The sequence below is a fragment of the Sinocyclocheilus rhinocerous genome, unplaced genomic scaffold (assembly GCF_001515625.1).
Source record: "Sinocyclocheilus rhinocerous isolate Xijiao unplaced genomic scaffold, SAMN03320098_v1.1 scaffold574, whole genome shotgun sequence".
NCBI lineage: Eukaryota > Metazoa > Chordata > Actinopteri > Cypriniformes > Cyprinidae > Sinocyclocheilus > Sinocyclocheilus rhinocerous.
In genome coordinates, this window is record NW_015659919.1 from 2,481,233 (window position 1) to 2,499,237 (window position 18,005).

The following is an 18,005-nucleotide window of genomic DNA, read 5'->3' on the forward strand; positions in this document are numbered from 1 at the left end:
AATAAATATTTTAAAAAATATTAATACATCACTTGTAGATTAGCTTAAAGCATCTGCAAAGAAAACCAATTTATAATATCATAATGTTAATCTATTATTAATATTCTGCAATGTTTTCTTGCTTTAACTGGGCACTCTTTCGCTGCGTAAAAGGTTATGCTTACCATTAAATTAGTACTGAAGTCAATTTATGTTTAAAAGAAGTCACAAAATGCTGCAGTTGCAGGACTTAGGGCATAATTTGTGTTGGAGTGAGACTGTAGACGTATACGAGAGATGTGAAAGTGGCATTGGACAAGCTGCCATGGATAATCATGAATCGGACACTTTATTGTTATACAAAACCATTTGTATAATACTCCATGTCATGATTGACCAATCAGAATCAAGATGTCCAGAGAACTGTGTAATATAGAACAAACATTAAACCACCACCATGACTCTCTTATATCCAAGATTAAAATGACTAATTGCAAAAACAGTCTACAAAGAAACCCTTCCCTGTTCTGGAAGAGTCTGACAACATGTAAGAAACCTGCTGACTTATTTTGTACATTTTAATTGGTAGCATGAGGAGCAGGGCAGAAAGGTCTTGTGCAATCGAAGAGGCATCAGTGTAGTCGTGATGTTTAAGAACTGCGTTTTGATGCTGGATGAAAATGTTGAAGCATCATTCGCATGTGAATAGACTGTGTTTTCTTAATGCAATTCAATTAGATGCAACGTATGAATGATATTAGCATAGGCATTTCAGCTTTTCCTGCAGTGAAAAGCCCTACATAATGTAGGAATATAACACATTTTAAAGGCAAGAATCACTGTTATTATTTTTTATATGATGGGTTGAGGATTTCAAGAAACCCATAATACTAAGTATACATTTAGGTTTGTTACTCATCCCACTTTGTTTATACTATGGACAAGAATGATACTTCAAATCATGCTGCTTGCTGAGGGGAGGTGCTATTATGGACGATGAAATAAGTTAAATAAACCTATAGACTTACAGTTATAACGGGACCTGAACCATCTTTGGAGGAGCTGTTAAGAATCCACTCAGAACACCGTAACAATGTTCAGTTAGGAACATGTCAGAGAGCTTCATGTTATTGTACAACACACTCTTAAACTGAAAAAGATGAAGACTATGATGTGGTGATGGCAAACTCTGAGCTATTCTTTCTATTCATCTTTATTGATGGTCTCCAGCTGGTCTATGGGAGTTTCAGATGGACCAGTGTCAGCCTCTTTTACCCTAGCCTTTTTTCTCACTCCACTCACTTGATCCACCAATGCAGTATCGCCAATGCCCTCTTGTTTACACAAAGACTGCGAATCTGACAGTCGTTCTTCTAAATCATATTTGATTGAGGCCTTATTAGAGCCCAACTTTTCAGTAAGACGGGATACTTTTGTGAGTTGTTTTGTTCTTCGAACTTAGCAATACATTCAGCTCGTTCTTGTGTTGTTAATAAAGTAAATTCTTTGTTGCAGCCTTTTATATTTTTCTTTTTTCCATTCTTCAAGAAACCAAATCTGTTTTGGATCCCATATAATACTATATTTCTTGTCAAATTCTGTCACTATTGACTCCATTCATTCTTCTAACAATTATCTGAACTCACTGTCTGTCCATTAAGAAGTAGCTACACGCTTAAATATAAAAGGGGGGTTTTGCAGCGATGACATAAAAACCACTTTTGAACCTTTCAGTGATTAGTTCTTTAAAGAGCCATTTTTTCTTAGTGTGAAGAACATCTTCCAGTCTGAAGAACCTTTTTGTGCAATGGAAAGATTCCATGGATGTTAAAATATTGATGCCAATGAAGAACCTTTATTTTTAAGACTAAAGTCCACCTTTCTGGAATTCCCTGTAGAGGTAATTTGCATAGAGTAACACTCAACAAATAATAGTTTAGCTGAAAAGGTTTGAGTGATGTTAAGCGAGAAGCTCCATCCAGGTCACGGCACCAAAACTGTGGAAATTCAGAAGTAAAGACCAGGGTTTTCACACTTCAGCAGGATTCTTTATCGAGAACCTGCTGTTTCAGTCTAAAGGCCCTGATTTATTTGAAGCAAAATCAATGAATGGTACTGGTGGGATGTCATTTCAAACAAAATCAGGCCAAAAAGAAGTTTGTTTCAGGAGTTCTCAACAGCTTGGCAAAGTGAACTTTCCATAAAAGTTTGTTCCAGCTGGTAAGAACATTTGAAATACCATTGGTCCGTGGCGATTACAGAAATCTTTTCAGGTTCATTTCTTTTGTTCAGTCCGTCAAGGTCAGTAAAGTAAAAACAAGAACACGCTGGAGAGCTGCTTTACAGTAATTCTCATTGTACTGTAGTGACACTGTTTTTCATGTTTAATACTGTAAAGCTGCTTGCTTTAAACCAATATATTGTATAAAGTGCTACTATAAAAATTCTATTCTGCAAATGATTCTTTATGAAGGGTGTTACATTTTTGGGTGTTATTTTTGACCTCCCATTCCCTGGGCAGAATAATCAGAAGCTAATAATGAGATGAGCATATGAGAAAAATATTACTCTCATTCCTGAACATCTGCATTGTTTGTGCCGTCTCGATCACAGACAGGGGCCTGTGAAGCCAGAGGTTCTGCCCATTCAGTGGTCAGGAAGGAGATCTAATCGAAGACTTCAAAGGAATAACAGCTTGTCTCCGAACAACCCACTTCTGAACCTTGTCAATTCAGGTGATTATTCTGAGCCTCAGTGCTCTGGAGGAAGAAAAGGGCACATACACACAGCCAGTGGGCATGCAGTTGACAGCAGATCTGGAAAGAAGTTTAGGTAGGAGGGATTGTGAAGAACGACTATGGGAGAGACTCCAGAGAAAGAAGAGGACAGTCTAGGACCTTTTAAAGAGAACTAAATTATTACATTATTGTAGTAATATGGCTATTCAATAGATTCTTTTTCCATTTTATTATTTCTATATAGTTTGAATTTTGACACAATTTAAAAGTGAATATTCCTGATAGAAAATTTGATAAGGACATAAAAAAATGTAAAAGCAATTCTTTAGAGAGCATGTGATAAAACACACTGCCAAAATAAACTCTCCCAAAACAGTTCATTTGATCCCAACTCCGTTACATTCAGTCCTAGAGCATTATGGCAAGAGAGCAAGAGAGAGAGCTGTATTTGTGTGTTTCTGCAGGTCTGTATGAAGAGGACAATCAATGGATAACTCAGATCAACAGACTGCAAAAGCTGATCGACCGTCTCGAGAAAAAGGCAATAGGCTACACAAATGATTTCTGTCTTTCTCATTATAATGCTTTTTCTCTCTCTGTCATCAATCATCCTTCTAACTTTACAATTCATTTGAGGAACAGCTTGTCTCCGAACAACCCACTTCTGAACCTTGTCAATTCAGGTGATTATTCTGAGCCTCAGTGCTCTGGAGGAAGAAAAGGGCACATACACACAGCCAGTGGGCATGCAGTTGACAGCAGATCTGGAAAGAAGTTTAGGTAGGAGGGATTGTGAGGAATGACTATGGGACAGACTCCAGAGAAAGAAGGGGACAGTGAAGGTGACAGTGTTGCTAATAGAAAACATGATGAGATTATCAAATTAATAAACAATCCTTTACAGAGCATGCCATAAAACATGCTGCCAAAATAACACTCCCAATACAATTAGATTCCAATTCAATTACATTCAGCCAGAGCAAGTGCCTCCTAGAGCCATATGGCAAGAGAAAGAGCTGTATTTGTGTGCTGAAATGTGTGTTTCTATGTGTGTTTCTACAGGTCTGTATGAAGAGGACAATCAATGGATAACTCAGATCAACAGACTGCAAAAGCTGATCGACCGTCTCGAGAAAAAGGCAATAGGCTACACAAATGATTTCTGTCTTTCTCATTATAATGCTTTCTCTCTGTCCGTCATCACTCTTCCTTCTAACTTTACAATTCATTTGAGGGTAAATGTCATGAAACCTGTCAAGAACATGTTTCAGTCATATTGTCATATTATAAGATATAAAATAATATTCTGCTTAAAAAATGAAGTCTATTTTTAAGACTATGAGATGTATCTCATTGCGTTACTGAAAAGAAAACTTCTTTAATTTATACTTATTAAAAAATTGGCTAACACTTTATTTTAAGGTGTCCTTGTTACAAGTTACATGCATTTACTATTATAATAACAATAAATTATGCGTAATTACATGCAAGTAACCCTAAGCCAAACCCTAATCCTAACTCTAGCCATATAATAAGTACATGTAGTTAATTAATATTACTCCGCACTTATATGTGCAATTATACTGTAACAAGGAAACCTTTAAAGTGTAACCAAAAATTACATTACAATAATGAGAATCTAATGAAAATCACTACTGAGAATAATGGATATTGCAAAATAAATAAACAAATAAATTAAATAAAAATAAAAACAAATAAATAAATGCCCAGATGCATTACATTGATAAGAATTATATTTCTTGCATTACGGTAATTTGGGTTGGGCGATGTCTACCAAATTGGCATTGGACGATGTCTACAGTGAAACATCGTGATGGATGATGGCATCGGGGGGCGAGGTTAGGGGGTGTGCCCGAAGCGTGAATCCGTTTGCAGAAAGGCACGGAAAACAGATAACGCGTTCTAAGGAGCCACTAAAGGTACATGGTTAGCCGCTTGCTAGCGGTAGACTGTTACAGTACAGAACATGAAAGATGCATTACATTGATAAGAATGATATTTCTTGCATTACGGTAATTTGGGTTGGGCGATGTCTACCAAATTGGCATTGGACGATGTCTACAATGAAACATCGTGATGGATGATGGCATCGGGGGGCGAGGTTAGGGGGTGTGCCCGAAGCGTGAATCCGTTTGCAGAAAGGCACGGAAAACAGATAACGCGTTCTAAGGAGCCACTAAAGGTACATGGTTAGCCGCTTGCTAGCGGTAGACTGTTACATTACAGTACATGAAAGTTCACTTACCACATACACAGAGATAACTGATAGGACAATGGCGAATGATTTGCAGATACTGAGCACAACTGACAAATATCGAATCTTGTCAAATGTGTGGTAGGTACTGCCGCTCCATAGTATAGAGTCCGTGTGATCGTGAATCTCGAAAGTGAAAGTGAAAGTAAAATGAGAGCACGCATTCGATAGCGGTTTCAATGCCCTGCATATTAGTAGCGGCTCCCTGATGCGCCGCAATTTAGTGTAATTACCCAACTAGAATTCGGGGAGATCACGATGCTGGCTCAACATCGTGATGTCTGTCAGCCATAGGCGATGGACGATGGCATCGTCTATCGGCCCAACCCTAATGGTAATATGAATTTTTAGGTAAAATATACTTCATAGTCATGCAAAAATGATTATCCTAAAAAACAGGTTGAATTTTTTAATGCAAAATATAATTTCTTATATTTAATTTTGATTTTTGTTGTCATGAGATTCAAACAGAGATGTGGTCAAACTGGTTGTGTTTCTTTCATAGGAACTGCGTTTGGAGCCGGTGGAAGAAGAGGTGTTGGAAAGCTCCACCAAATCAGTAAGTCATTTATGGTCAGCCTGTATGTCACCGTATTCTCCGAAAATCATTCACAGAGACCACAGACGCCTGTCGTCTAGGAAACAGGATCGAAAAACTAGTTCCAAGTTATTCTTTTTGATTTCCTTTTTTCCTCCGTCTATCACTCTTCCTCTCTCATTTGGCTCTGCATCTTTTGCGCAGTACTTTGAGAGAGCTTTCCTCGGAGGCTCACAAGATGCTGTTGACAGACTTTGAATAGGCGGTTTGTGTGTCTGTGACTCTATGCTTGTGAACGACAGGGAGAAGAGTGGTATCCAGACCCCTGCGGAGACTGGCTGTAAACACAGTTATGCGTGACTGCCGACAGAGACACAATACAACATCATATTGGACGTGCTGAAGCATAACATTACACACAAATGAGTAGTTTATTTTTCAAATAAGACTCCCATCCCATTTCACAAGGCTTTTTTGCAAACATCCTTTGCACAAACAAATGTGCGATCTAGCAGTCGGTTTATTATGAGCGATATTTCAAGTCTGATTTATTGCATTTGTGTGTATCACTTTCTCATACATCCAAATGAAGAAGCATTTATCTCTCCATGGGCTATGAAACTCTATTTCATGGCTGAAGTTAAATAGTCTCTCATCAATTTGTCATTTGTCGGTTATCTAAACAGACCGTGACATTCAAACTGTATGCATGGAATAACAATTTCAGCATTGCTAATGCCTCTGTATCATTTCATCGCTTTGTTTGTGTTCATTTAGCATTCAAGTCTTACTTCAGCTGTGATTTATGCTAATAGGACTGATTATGTTCAAAGCAGATCTCCTTGATTTGAGGATACTTATAAAGGACAGTCTTTCTACTTGACATTACATTCATTTGTAGCAGATAAATATGGGAATTTAATAGTTTGGGATGCATTGCACAAAAACAGCATTGAAACAAAATGCAGTTTCCTCTGTGTGTATTTGTAGAGAGAGTTAGTTTGTGAAAGATTGGAAATGGCAATAGCACAGGGCCTGTGGAGAGGTCACTATGTCCCGCAGGGTACAAACTCTCAGTTCCTGTTCTCTTCAGCTCCCATTCACCTGTCAACAGCCTGTTTTATAAAAAGTAGCTATTATGACGTGCGTCTTCATGGCTTTACCTGATGCTCGAGACCTGAGGGGTTTCTCTTTATTCTCACACCGATCTGAGTCACAGCACCATAGGTGGGAATTTTATGTTTTAGTCATGTTTTAATCCGACCCCATCAAGCCCTGTTGGATTCAGTGCTCTATAGTGTTGAAACAAAAAAAATATGATGACACACACAAATACACATGTTTGAGGCCTGTAAATTTTCTTTTTTCTTATAGAAATTAATTCAAAAGTTATTCAAATAATGCTGTTCTTTTGAAATGTATATTCATCAAACAATCCTGGAAAATGACAAATATAATAAGCAGCCCCTGACTGTTTTCAACACTGATAATAAGAAATGTTTCTTGAGCATCAAATAAGCATATTAGAATGATTTCTGGAGTAGACTAGAGTAATAATACTGAAAACTCAGCTTTACCATCACAGAAATAAACAACATTTTTAAATAGAAGTTCAAATAGAAATTTTTTACAGTGCCTCTCACCTTGCCTTTTTGGTCCAGGTTCAATTTCAGCTTGTAGATACTTTGCATATTATCTCTATCTTTTATAGGGAATATTTAAAAAAATGATCTGACATATTGTCGGAACAAGATGTTTAAAGGGTTAGTTCACCCAAAAATGAACATTCATGTCATTATTTACCAAGCGGCAACCTCCCGCTCTCCCGTTGGTGAAGCCAACAAGGAAGTGACTTAAACTGTAATTCGTCAACTGGCCGCTAGAGGCTGGCTGCAAAAGGGAGTCAATCCCATAAACTCCCCATGTTAAAATGCCCAACTTTACAGCAGAAAAAAACATGTTTACAGCCTGGTTCAAAAAATGATTTTGGTCTATATAGCTAATTTTGCCCTTCATGGCAACTGTGAGGGGGGTGAATTTTTTTAATAACTCATCCGTTTAAACTACATTAAGCCTTAAAGTTCTGCATAATTAAGGGCGTGGCCACTTGAGTGACAGGTGGATTGCCGCTGCTGTCACCGGCGTCGAGCTAGGTGGGCGTGGTTTCAGCAACCAGCTCCCGCCTCTTTGCCCATTTTCGATTATCCGGGAGTGACGCGCGGTGACGCGCTGCCAAGATGGCGACGGCCGGCTCCGCCTACTTTAGGCTTCAAAAACGCTCTTCGGAAACCTACGGGTGACGTCACGGACACTACGTCCATGTTTTTATACAGTCTATGTTATTTACTCACCCTCATGTCGTTCCAAACCCATAAAACCTTTTTTCATCTTCGGAACACAAATGAAGATATTTTTGATGAAATCTGAGAGCTTTCTGACCCTCCATAGACAGTCGTTTGAAATATAATATATATCGGTATTTTTCCAGTACCGGTATACCGCACATCCCTACTATACAGAGAGCTCTCGGATTTCATCAAAAAATATCTTCATTTTTGTGTCCTAAAGATGAACAAAGGTGTTACAGGTTTGGAACGACATGAGAGTACTTCATGTACTGCAAGAGAAAACTGATTGAGGAACAGTTTTGCACACTTTTATAAATAACGCATGGTTGGAATCCTATATGAATCATGTTTTCTGACTGCTGCTCTCTTCCGTGACCTCCCTCCCAGCACATCCTGATCGTGCAGAGGCAGCTCTCAGTGCTGGAGGAGGAAGTGGAGGAGTTTCGTCTGGCTCTCCGGCAGTACATCGACTGCGCCAGCGCCCAGACCGGCTGCCTCCAGTGAGTTCACACCGCCACGGCATCTGGGTGACTGTCTGGTGCATTTGCATACAGCTTGGTTTGTAAGGGTCAGTCTAGGCCAGTTCTCCAAGCGATCAGTATTCACATCCATGTGTTTGAATTCAATGAATTAGATGTTTCATTTCACAGTTGGAGGCTGTTGTTTTCTGCATGAGGGCTGTCTAAGAAATACCTGTAATTATTACTGTTAGAATCCAATTAAATCAAGAAATATTTAAGACAAGACATCCAGTCGCTCACGTGGCAGAGCCTGTGTAACGTCAGCAAGCTTACAGCGGTCCGTGAATTGCATCGTGCTGTGAGCATGTGGCCGTGTGTTTACGAGCCCTCAGTCCAGGTTTGACTTTTAACTCAGACATCACAAAAATGTCAGTGATTACGTTAGGTAGCAGTTGATTTGTCTGGAACATTTTCTAATAAAGGTAGACCATTGGTTTGGTTTAATTATGAGCTTAATTAACAGTGGGAATGGCTTGGATGAAGAATTCTGTTTTGGATTATTAAATAATTGACTTGCTTCAAGCGCTTCAGTTCAAATGACTCACTGACAAGCTTTTACACCAGAACATTGAAGGATTTGATGGCTTACCAATATTCACGTTATTTGTTAATGAAAGGAATGGTTCACCCAAAAATTATATTGCTGACTTCATTTACTTACCCTTATTTTGTTCCATATATGTTCCAAATATGTATGACATTTTTTTTCCTTCCGTGGGATGAGATGTTTTGTTGAATGTTCATGCTGCTCTTTTACATTTAGTAAAAGTGAATGTGGACTATGGCTTAAAAATTACAAAATTAAAGTATCGAGACAAACAAGTGTCCTTAATTGTATTAAGTGTACACTTTTGTATTTCAAATCTTACAAATAAAAAAAAACTGTACTTGCAGATAATATATTAAAATAAACGGCCATTACTTAGAGAGCTCACTTTAAATAATGCAAATTTGTTTAAAAGTACATTTTAAATTACTATAAATCATGCTTTTATTAATCTTTTGTCGTGCTTTAAGTGTGCTTATTTTTGTGTTGATGACATGCTAAGAATATGTCAAATACTTGATTGTATGTTAAATTTAACGTAATCAATGTTACATTTAAATTGCAACTTCATGTGTAATTACACAATATATTTAAATACATGACAGACATGTTTAATTTAATTTTATTATAAATGCATGTCAGTATATTTGACACTTTAATCATATTTCAAAGACAATAGAAGTAATTATGAAATTACATACAAAGATGCAATTTTAATTTTACATTCCTTAAATTTTTTTTAACTTTTCTGAAATCCTTTGAACAACACCGAATTAGAGCTTTAAACTTTATGGAGTCATTTCAAACTCTAAAGAACCAGTTTAAGCAAACACGTTTGATATTAAAGGGGTTATATGATGCGATTTCAATTTTTCCTTTCTCTTTGGAGTGTTACAAGCTCTTGGTGCATAAAGAAGATCTGTAAAGTTGCAAAGACTAAAGTCTCAAATCCAAAGAGATATTCTTTATAAAAGTTAAGAGTCAGCCACACCTACCTAAAACAGCTCGTTCTAACACGCCCTCACATGTCTACGTCACAATGTACAGTGTGAGCAGAGTGGAGAAACCGCAGACATGGTTTTATGTTTACGCGGCGCGATGCAACGCAGCGCATAAAAAGACAGTACAAGGGCATAGAGGAGAAACAATAATGTACAGTATGTGGAAAATAATGTAATTTTTGAAACTTAAACCGCATAAACACATTTCATTACACCAAATACACAAAATAATGTTCTTTTTAGCAACATCATATGACCCCTTTAATCCTACACTGGCTCTGCTCTCTCGGCAGTGTTGCAGTTCAGCGGCTTGCCAACGAATCCCGCTTCATACTGTATGAGTTCTGGGAGCAAAGCAACATGTGGAAGAAGTAAGTCGCTCCCACATTTTCACTCTTTCAAACCACTTCTCACAAGCTTCAATATTAATACAGTCCCAAAGCTTTCTTATTGCAATCAAGGAATTGCAATAACTGGATAAAAAGCCTATTTGTTTTCTATTTATAGTCATCTGCAGACTAATTACAGCAAAACCTTCCAGAGAGGCAATGTGGATTTCTTCGAGACGCCAGAGATTATGACAACTATGCTGGTTCCAGGTAAACTACAGTACAGAAACGCTTTATATTTTTATATTTATTTGCTATATTAAAAGTATATCATAATAAATCTGTTTATTCATTTGTTTCTTTCCACAGCATCATGGTGGGTCCTCAACAATAACTAGAATCTGTCGACTCCCGTTAGATGACAGCAGACATTACGAGGACCACACAAGCCTGGACTGACATCTGTATCCCTGTCATCAGGAACACGTTGTGTTCATATTTGCTGTATAGTCATAGTGACTAGCACTTGCTTTCAATGTTGTTACATTCTTAGCTCTATAGGAGTAGCGTAAACTGTAGAGGATAGCAAATAAAGCAATGAGATCTTTGTTCTCCAGTGATAGCGCTCCAATCCCATCAGAGATGCGTAAGATATGTATTTATCTGTGCCGTGACAGTACAGTGTTGAGTGCTGTCAGTCTGTCTGTAGCGCAGGTCTGTGTCTCCTCGCGTAGCAGCACTTGACATGACCATTTATTTGAGAAGATATACTTCTGTTCTTGTATTCCATGTAGTTTGTCAGCTCAGAATGAACATATGAAATTAATGTGACCAACCACAATTTTCGTCTTAAGTTTTGCCAAGTGGAGGTATAGTATCAAGTGATTAATAAAGTTTCTAAGTGGATGTACTGGCTTATTTTCATTGAATCTCTCTTGGAATTTTTCTACATGAAATATGGAGTTTGGAGATGGCGACAGCATATGAAAGCTCTTCTTGGTCAGGAGTCAGGACTGATTGTGCCAGACTATTTCCCAGAGCCAGATGACTCATTTAGTGCCACGTCCATCGCTCAAGAATCAACACTGCCATCCAGTGGATTGGAAAGAAACAAATATATTGGCATAAATGAACTAATCTAGTGTTTTTTGAAAATATACAGTGTGGTCCAATAATATGGATACCACAATTTTAGACTTTTTTTCATTTCTTTAAATGTATAGTCAGCATAACAATGCGAGTTCAAAATTTTATATGTGAAGACCCAACTAACTTCTGCAATTCTCCAGCTGTGATTCTTGGAGGTTTTTCAGCATCTCGAACCATCCTCCCGACAGTGTGTTGGGACAAGATAGACCCCTGTCCTCTTCCAGGCTGATTCATAACACTTCCAGTTGGCTGGAATTTCTTAATTATTGTCCTGATAGTGGAAATGGGCATCTTCAGTGTTTTTGCTATTTTCTTGTAGCCACTTCCCATTTTGTGAAGCTCAACAACCATTTGCTGCACATCACAGCTATGTTCTTTGGTCTGCATTGTGATGAATGAGTAAGGGAGTTTGGCCTATGTGTTACCTCTTATTTATACCCCTGTGAAACAGGAGGTCATGGTTGAACAATTTCCACGCAAACATACTCATAACAGTATATATACTCATATGCAGCCATTACAAATGATTCAAATGTTCACCGATGCTCCAGAACGATACAAGATGCATTAAGGGCAGAAAAATTAGTACAGGATGAAGTCATTTTCCGCCCCCCTTTTTTTTGTTGTTGTTTCATTTAGTACTGCCTTTATTAAGCTACAGAAGACAAAATAAGTATACTTCATCCTGATTTTCAAATTTAAAAATTTTTTCACACCCCCGGCTCTTAATGCATCATGTTTCTTCTTGAGCACTAATGAATGTTTGTAACATTTTAGCATTACACTTGAGCATTAATGAATGTTTGAACATTTTATAATAGTTGTGTATGAGTCCTTCAGTTGTCATCAGTGTGAAAAGATGAATCTCTCAATCACTGCTGGAAAACCAAAGGATTTGCAGGACCTGGAGGATTTTCTGAAGAACAGTGAATCATAAATAATATACATTATAAATTCACGAAAAATATCTTATTCAGGACAGTACTAAATAAACAATAACATGCATTTTGTATGATCCCTCTTAGATTTTGGCAAAATAATGAACATTTTGCAGATTCTGCGAGGAGTATGTAAACCTTTCACCACAACTGTATTTTTTATAATTTCTTATTTTGTGGCAAGATATGATTCACCGTAAAGGAAGAAGTCTAATCAGCGTATGTGAATAACAACGAGGGCCCTGTTGTCCGCTGCTATAGGTGACCATGTCTAATGACAGCCTGACCTTTGAAAGACCATTTGGTGTTGGCAAAATAACATATTTGCGATTATACGTCAAAAATAAAATGACATTTCATGTCAAGCTGGCATGAAGCATCACACCGTCAAAGGGCAAGGAATATTTTAGCATTTTATTGAGAAATTATTGTTTTAAAAAGACCCAAGCCATATTCCAACTTGAACTACAGACTTTGTGTGCTCAGTTTCCTATGTACAAGGACTTCACTGGCTCGTCACATTCAGAACAAGTTTAGATAGTATAGTTATCTCCATTTGTCTTGACAAAATACGGAACTACTGTAAATGTAAGCTACAGCAATACTAGCAAGGTTGTGGTGAGTTGTGGAATTAGGCGGGTGGCAGTGGGGCGTTTACATTCTACACACAGGAAAGAGCACTAGACACATGGCGCAACACTTCCACTGCGCCCTGTCAGTAACAGACTAACAAAACACTGTTTCTGAGTACAAAAGAATCAAATTAAAATCATGCCCATTCACCAAGTGTCTGATCAGCGAGTTAAATTAAAGGAATATTTCAGGTTCAATACAAGTTAAGATCAAGCATTTGTGGTCACAAACATATATATTTTCAACTCGTTTTCTTTCAACAGGTTTCAGAAAAAATCAAGGTTACAGTGAGTCTCTTAGAATGGAAGTGACTGGGGTCAATTTTGGAGTATTTAAAAGTAGAAATGTGATCTTATAATTTTATAACTGCACGTACATTAATTCTTCTGTACAACAGTCATTTTTAAGTGGTTTTAGGTGTTCTTTTGTCATATTTATTTATTATTTATTGCAAATACATTAATACTGTTATTCAGCAAGGACACATCAAAGATGAACTAAATTCTGTTTCAAATAAAAGTTTTAAACTTCCTATTCATAATAGAAATATGAAAAAAAAATGCATCAGTTTCCACAAAAATATTAAGCAGCACAACTGTTTTCAAATCAGCATATTAGAATGATTTCTGAAGGATCATGTGACACTGAAGACTGGAGTTATGATGCTGAAAACTCAGCTTTGACATCACAGCAATAAATTACATTTTGAAATATATTAAAACAGAACATAGTTATTTGAAACTGTAATAATATTTTATAATATTACTGTACTTACTGTATTTTTTGATTAAATAAATTCAGCCTTTGGAAGGCATATAAAATCTTGCTGCTTAAATGTCTTGCTGCTATACTATTGAACGACAGAGTATTTTAATGTTTATGAATTGGTCCCATTCACTTCCATTGCGTCAATGCTTTTTTGTTTGTTTGTATAGTCAAAATGATTTTTGTGCAAAACAATCAATATCATGACACAAAAACTGTCGAATGAGCTTAAGTTGCATTGAACCCATAGTTTTGTTTTAGAGCTCCAGTGACTGTGTACATTCAGTTTTTCTTTTAAAGCCACAAAAAATGCATGATTATTGCTCACAGTGAGTTTGAGCGGCCTAAATGGGTTTGGAAATACTGCTAAATTTCATCAGAGGGAGATTCCCTAACGGACACTGAACAACAAAAAAATGTTGGCACAGGATTTTAAGAACAGTTAAATATATCTGAACGTGACAGATAGTGCCACCGTGGGTGCTGGCAGGCTCTCTGAACACATAACATCTCTCAGCTCAGAACGGCTGTAGTAACTAGCAGCAACACAACAGAAGAATTGCATAAAATTGTAGTGCAATGGGCAAACTGTTCATAAAAGATCATCTGTTTTGGTCAAGTTGGTAACAAAATGCAGTACGTAAAATATGTTTGATATCCACCCACCAATACAAATCCAAGAGGTGTACCACAATCCATGTATCATTCGATCATTCGTTTTTTGATTTAATATTGAAAGTAGAAAAATTTGAAAACGGCTCCTTTTTCGTTTTTTTGTTTTTTTCCGAAAAACTAAAAACGGGAATTCAGCTTAAATTTTCGTTTTTCGTTCATGGGTGGAAAAATGAATAAACAGCTTGAATATTCGATTTCTACATGTGGGCGGGAATTAAACGCCCCTTTCTGCTGATTGGTCAGCCAAAGATCAAACCGTGCCATCATCAGTTCTTCCGCAGTATCACGCAGCAGAATAATAGTCCTCCACTGCTGCAGTTGTATGGATTGCAGCAGCGGAGGACTATTATTCTGCTGCGTGATACTGCGGAAGAACTGATGAAGGCACGGTTTGATCTTCGGCTGACCAATCAGCAGAAAGGGGCGTTTAATTCCCGCCCACGTGTAGAAATCAAATATTCAAGCTGTTTATTCATTTTTCCACCCATGAACGAAAAACGTAAATTTAAGCTGAATTCTCGTTTTTCGTTTTTCGGAAAAAAACAAAAAAACGAAAAAGGAGCCGTTTTCTCATTTTTCTACTTTCAATATTAAATCAAAAAACGAATGATCGAATGATACACGGATTTACCACGAATGGATTATTTGTATTAGTCTTCTAGTTTTTGAATGACAGATTTCACTTTAATTCCTCAAGCCATCATATTGCGGGTTCAAATCAATTACAGGTACATCAGAGCTAATCAATAACTCAATCTGAAGCATTTGCAGGTACCTACACCCCCTGGATTCTTATGTTCTTGTAACAGTTAACCTGTTTAAAACAAGAGAAATCAAACACTAAGGACTTGAAGGATGGACGCTTTGTCTATGCAAAGGTGTTCTCTGGATAGCTGACTTTAATCGCTCCCCAGTAGCAGGCCCGTACCAGACAGATGAGGCCCAGGAGATACGCGAAGGCCCAGGACACGTAAGTAGCGTGGTAATGCCTGGCGAAGTCCTGAGTGCCAACCTGAGAGGAAAAACACAGGGATGTGATGAGCTAACAAACATAGTTTAATAGCTCATATCCAGAGTCCAAAATGAACACCTGCCAAGCGCTAAGTTGAGTGTTACTCGTTAGTTGGTTGGTAACTTTTTTTTAGGAACTGCAACATAATATATGGTTTAAATCAAACTCTGAGAATGATCATCTGACCCTGATGTAAAGTACAAGCGTGACTGAAATAAATCTGTTACTAAAGAAAACCGTGACTTCATGTCAGTGGAAAATATACAGTTTACACTGCCTTGGTGACATTTAAATATATCTAAATATAAATATATATGCACAAATAAATATACATACAGTATATACTAGGGTTGTGTCGGTGAGGAAATTTTCCCACCGGTTAATCGGCGTGTGACAACACCGGTAATACCGGTATCACCGCGGGCACAGGGGCGTTCCCTCTTTTCCTCGCTTTCCTTCGCTTTTAAATAGCTTGTAAAAGCGGTGTGCCCATTTTACTTTCACTTTAAAATAGCGGCAATTCGGAGTAAAGCAATTGTTCGTTTTTAGTTCACACCGTCTATCGCGGCAAGCCTAGTATATACATAAATATACATATATGTTCAAGTTTGGGGTCAGTAAGATTTTTTTAAGGTTTTTGAAAGAAGTCTCTTATGCTCACCAAGGCTGCATTTATTTGACCAAAATACAGTAAAACAGTAATATTATAAAATATTATTACAATTTTAAAATAACATTTCTATTTTTATATATTTTAAAATGTAATTTATTCCTTTATTTTTTATGATGCTGAATTTTCTGTTTTGAATAGAAAGTTCAAACGTTTATTTGCATCCTTGCTGAATAAAAGTATTAATTTCTTTCAAGAAAAAACGTACTGTCCCCAACATTTTGGATGGTAGAGAACACAACTAAATTTGTTATTACTATGACTATGAACCATACTAAATAATACTCACCGTTAAACCGATACCGATGAAAATGCAGATCATTCCCACTGTAATGTAGGCACAGCAGCGCCTTCTGGGTAGAGCACTGCCTACAGAGGATCTGAAGACAAAGATAGCACATGTGCTTAGTACTAGTGCTGCTTTAAACAGACCGCAAACTGACCACACACCTAATGCGGCGGTTTTATTGTTTCAGTCTCTCAGTACAGAGGTATAATGGTTTTATAGCATGAATTAGTCAGTGCTTGACTTGCAACTCTACATAAGAAAAGCAGTTTGGAAAATGGAGTTCAATGGCTTCTACACAGAAAAACAAATATCCAAACTAGTCTGAGGGCATCATTTATAAAATGTTGCACAGAAACCATCCTAAATTTGATCTTACGTTCATTTCTCAAATATGTGTACGAGTGATTCATTTGCTGCGTCCCAATGTGCCTACTTATACTACGCCCTTAAAGTATGTACTTTTTTGGTGAAGAAAAATACACATTTTTGAGTGTGCAGTAGAAGAGTATGCAAGCTTTGGGACATACTATCACGTCATACAATTGCGTCTTTAACTGTCCGCTCTGTCGCATAATTACCATAGACTGTATAAAAACATGGACGTAGTGTCCGTGACGTCACCCGTAGGTTTTCGAAGAGCGTTTTTGAAGCCTAAAGTAGGCGGAGCTGGCGGTCGCCATCTTGGCAGCACGTCACTCCCGGATAATCGAAAATGGGCAAAGAGGCGGGAGCTGGTTGCTGAAACCACGCCCACCTAGCTCGACGCCGGTGACAGCAGCGGCAATCCACCTGTCACTCAAGTGGCCACGTCTTTAATTATGCAGAACTTAAAGGCATAATATAATTTAAACGGATGAGTTATAAAAAAATTCACCCGCCTCTAGCAGCCAGTCGATGAATTGCAGTTTTAGTTCCTTCTGTGTTGGTTTCACGAGAGAGAGGTACTGAGAGGTTGCCGCTTGATAATTACACACATCCTGTCACTGTAAACTGGCCTGTCAATCATCTTGTCACAGTTCTCAAACACCTTTATTTAAACCTCTCTACTTAACCGTCGGTCGCGCGCATCTGCCATGTCTGTAGTTTTTTTTACGCTTTTTATTCGTGTTTGTAGTTCTCAACCGAATCTTTCGTCAAAGCGCATTGGATTGTGGGTATTATTAGCCATTTGAGTGTGCACGGATCCACACTTCAAAAATCGACCTGAAATAGTAGACCATCCGGGACTTTTGGCATACTCTTTTCAACATACTATGCTTTGGGACACACTTGCGCGCAACTGAATGATTTCAGCTCTCTGCCTTGTAAATGACTCCTAATTAATGTCATTAACATAAAAGATCACCAGTCATTGTCCAAATTATTTAATTGACTATCGGTAATCCCCTCCCCTCGAACGCAGATGAGCCCAATGGCAGTCGAGTATCAGTTGCACGGGGAGCGGAACTCGGACATCTGTAGGTTTCAGCGCCATAGAGAAACATCGGAAGATCCGAAGCTCGCATCGGTTTTATGGGGTTTATGCTTCAAAAATGGAAAAACCATGTGCCTGGGGTACTTGTAGCAGTGATTCCAGGTATCCTGAGAGGATAGGCAAT

General features: G+C 37.8%; 2 protein-coding genes across 3 annotated transcripts in view; one reads left to right on the top strand and one right to left on the bottom strand.

The window, feature by feature from the left end:
- The window catches only part of necab1 (N-terminal EF-hand calcium binding protein 1), a 52,404-nt gene extending 41,230 nt beyond the window's left edge, over window positions 1-11,174 (top strand). The window contains exons 10-13 of the mRNA XM_016533269.1: window positions 8,266-8,378; window positions 10,241-10,318; window positions 10,455-10,546; window positions 10,646-11,174. Of these exons, the coding sequence (XP_016388755.1) occupies window positions 8,266-8,378; window positions 10,241-10,318; window positions 10,455-10,546; window positions 10,646-10,674 (312 nt within the window). The 3' untranslated portion in view covers window positions 10,675-11,174. The remainder of the gene's footprint in view (window positions 1-8,265; window positions 8,379-10,240; window positions 10,319-10,454; window positions 10,547-10,645) is intronic.
- Window positions 11,175-15,070: 3,896 nt separating this feature from the next.
- Window positions 15,071-18,005, bottom strand: part of pip4p2 (phosphatidylinositol-4,5-bisphosphate 4-phosphatase 2) — a 21,146-nt gene continuing 18,211 nt past the window's right edge. For both annotated transcript variants that reach the window (XM_016533250.1, XM_016533249.1), the window contains 2 exons: window positions 16,408-16,498; window positions 15,071-15,448 (listed from right to left, as the gene is read on the bottom strand). In XM_016533250.1, the coding sequence (XP_016388736.1) occupies window positions 15,305-15,448; window positions 16,408-16,498 (235 nt within the window). In that variant the 3' untranslated portion in view covers window positions 15,071-15,304. The remainder of the gene's footprint in view (window positions 15,449-16,407; window positions 16,499-18,005) is intronic.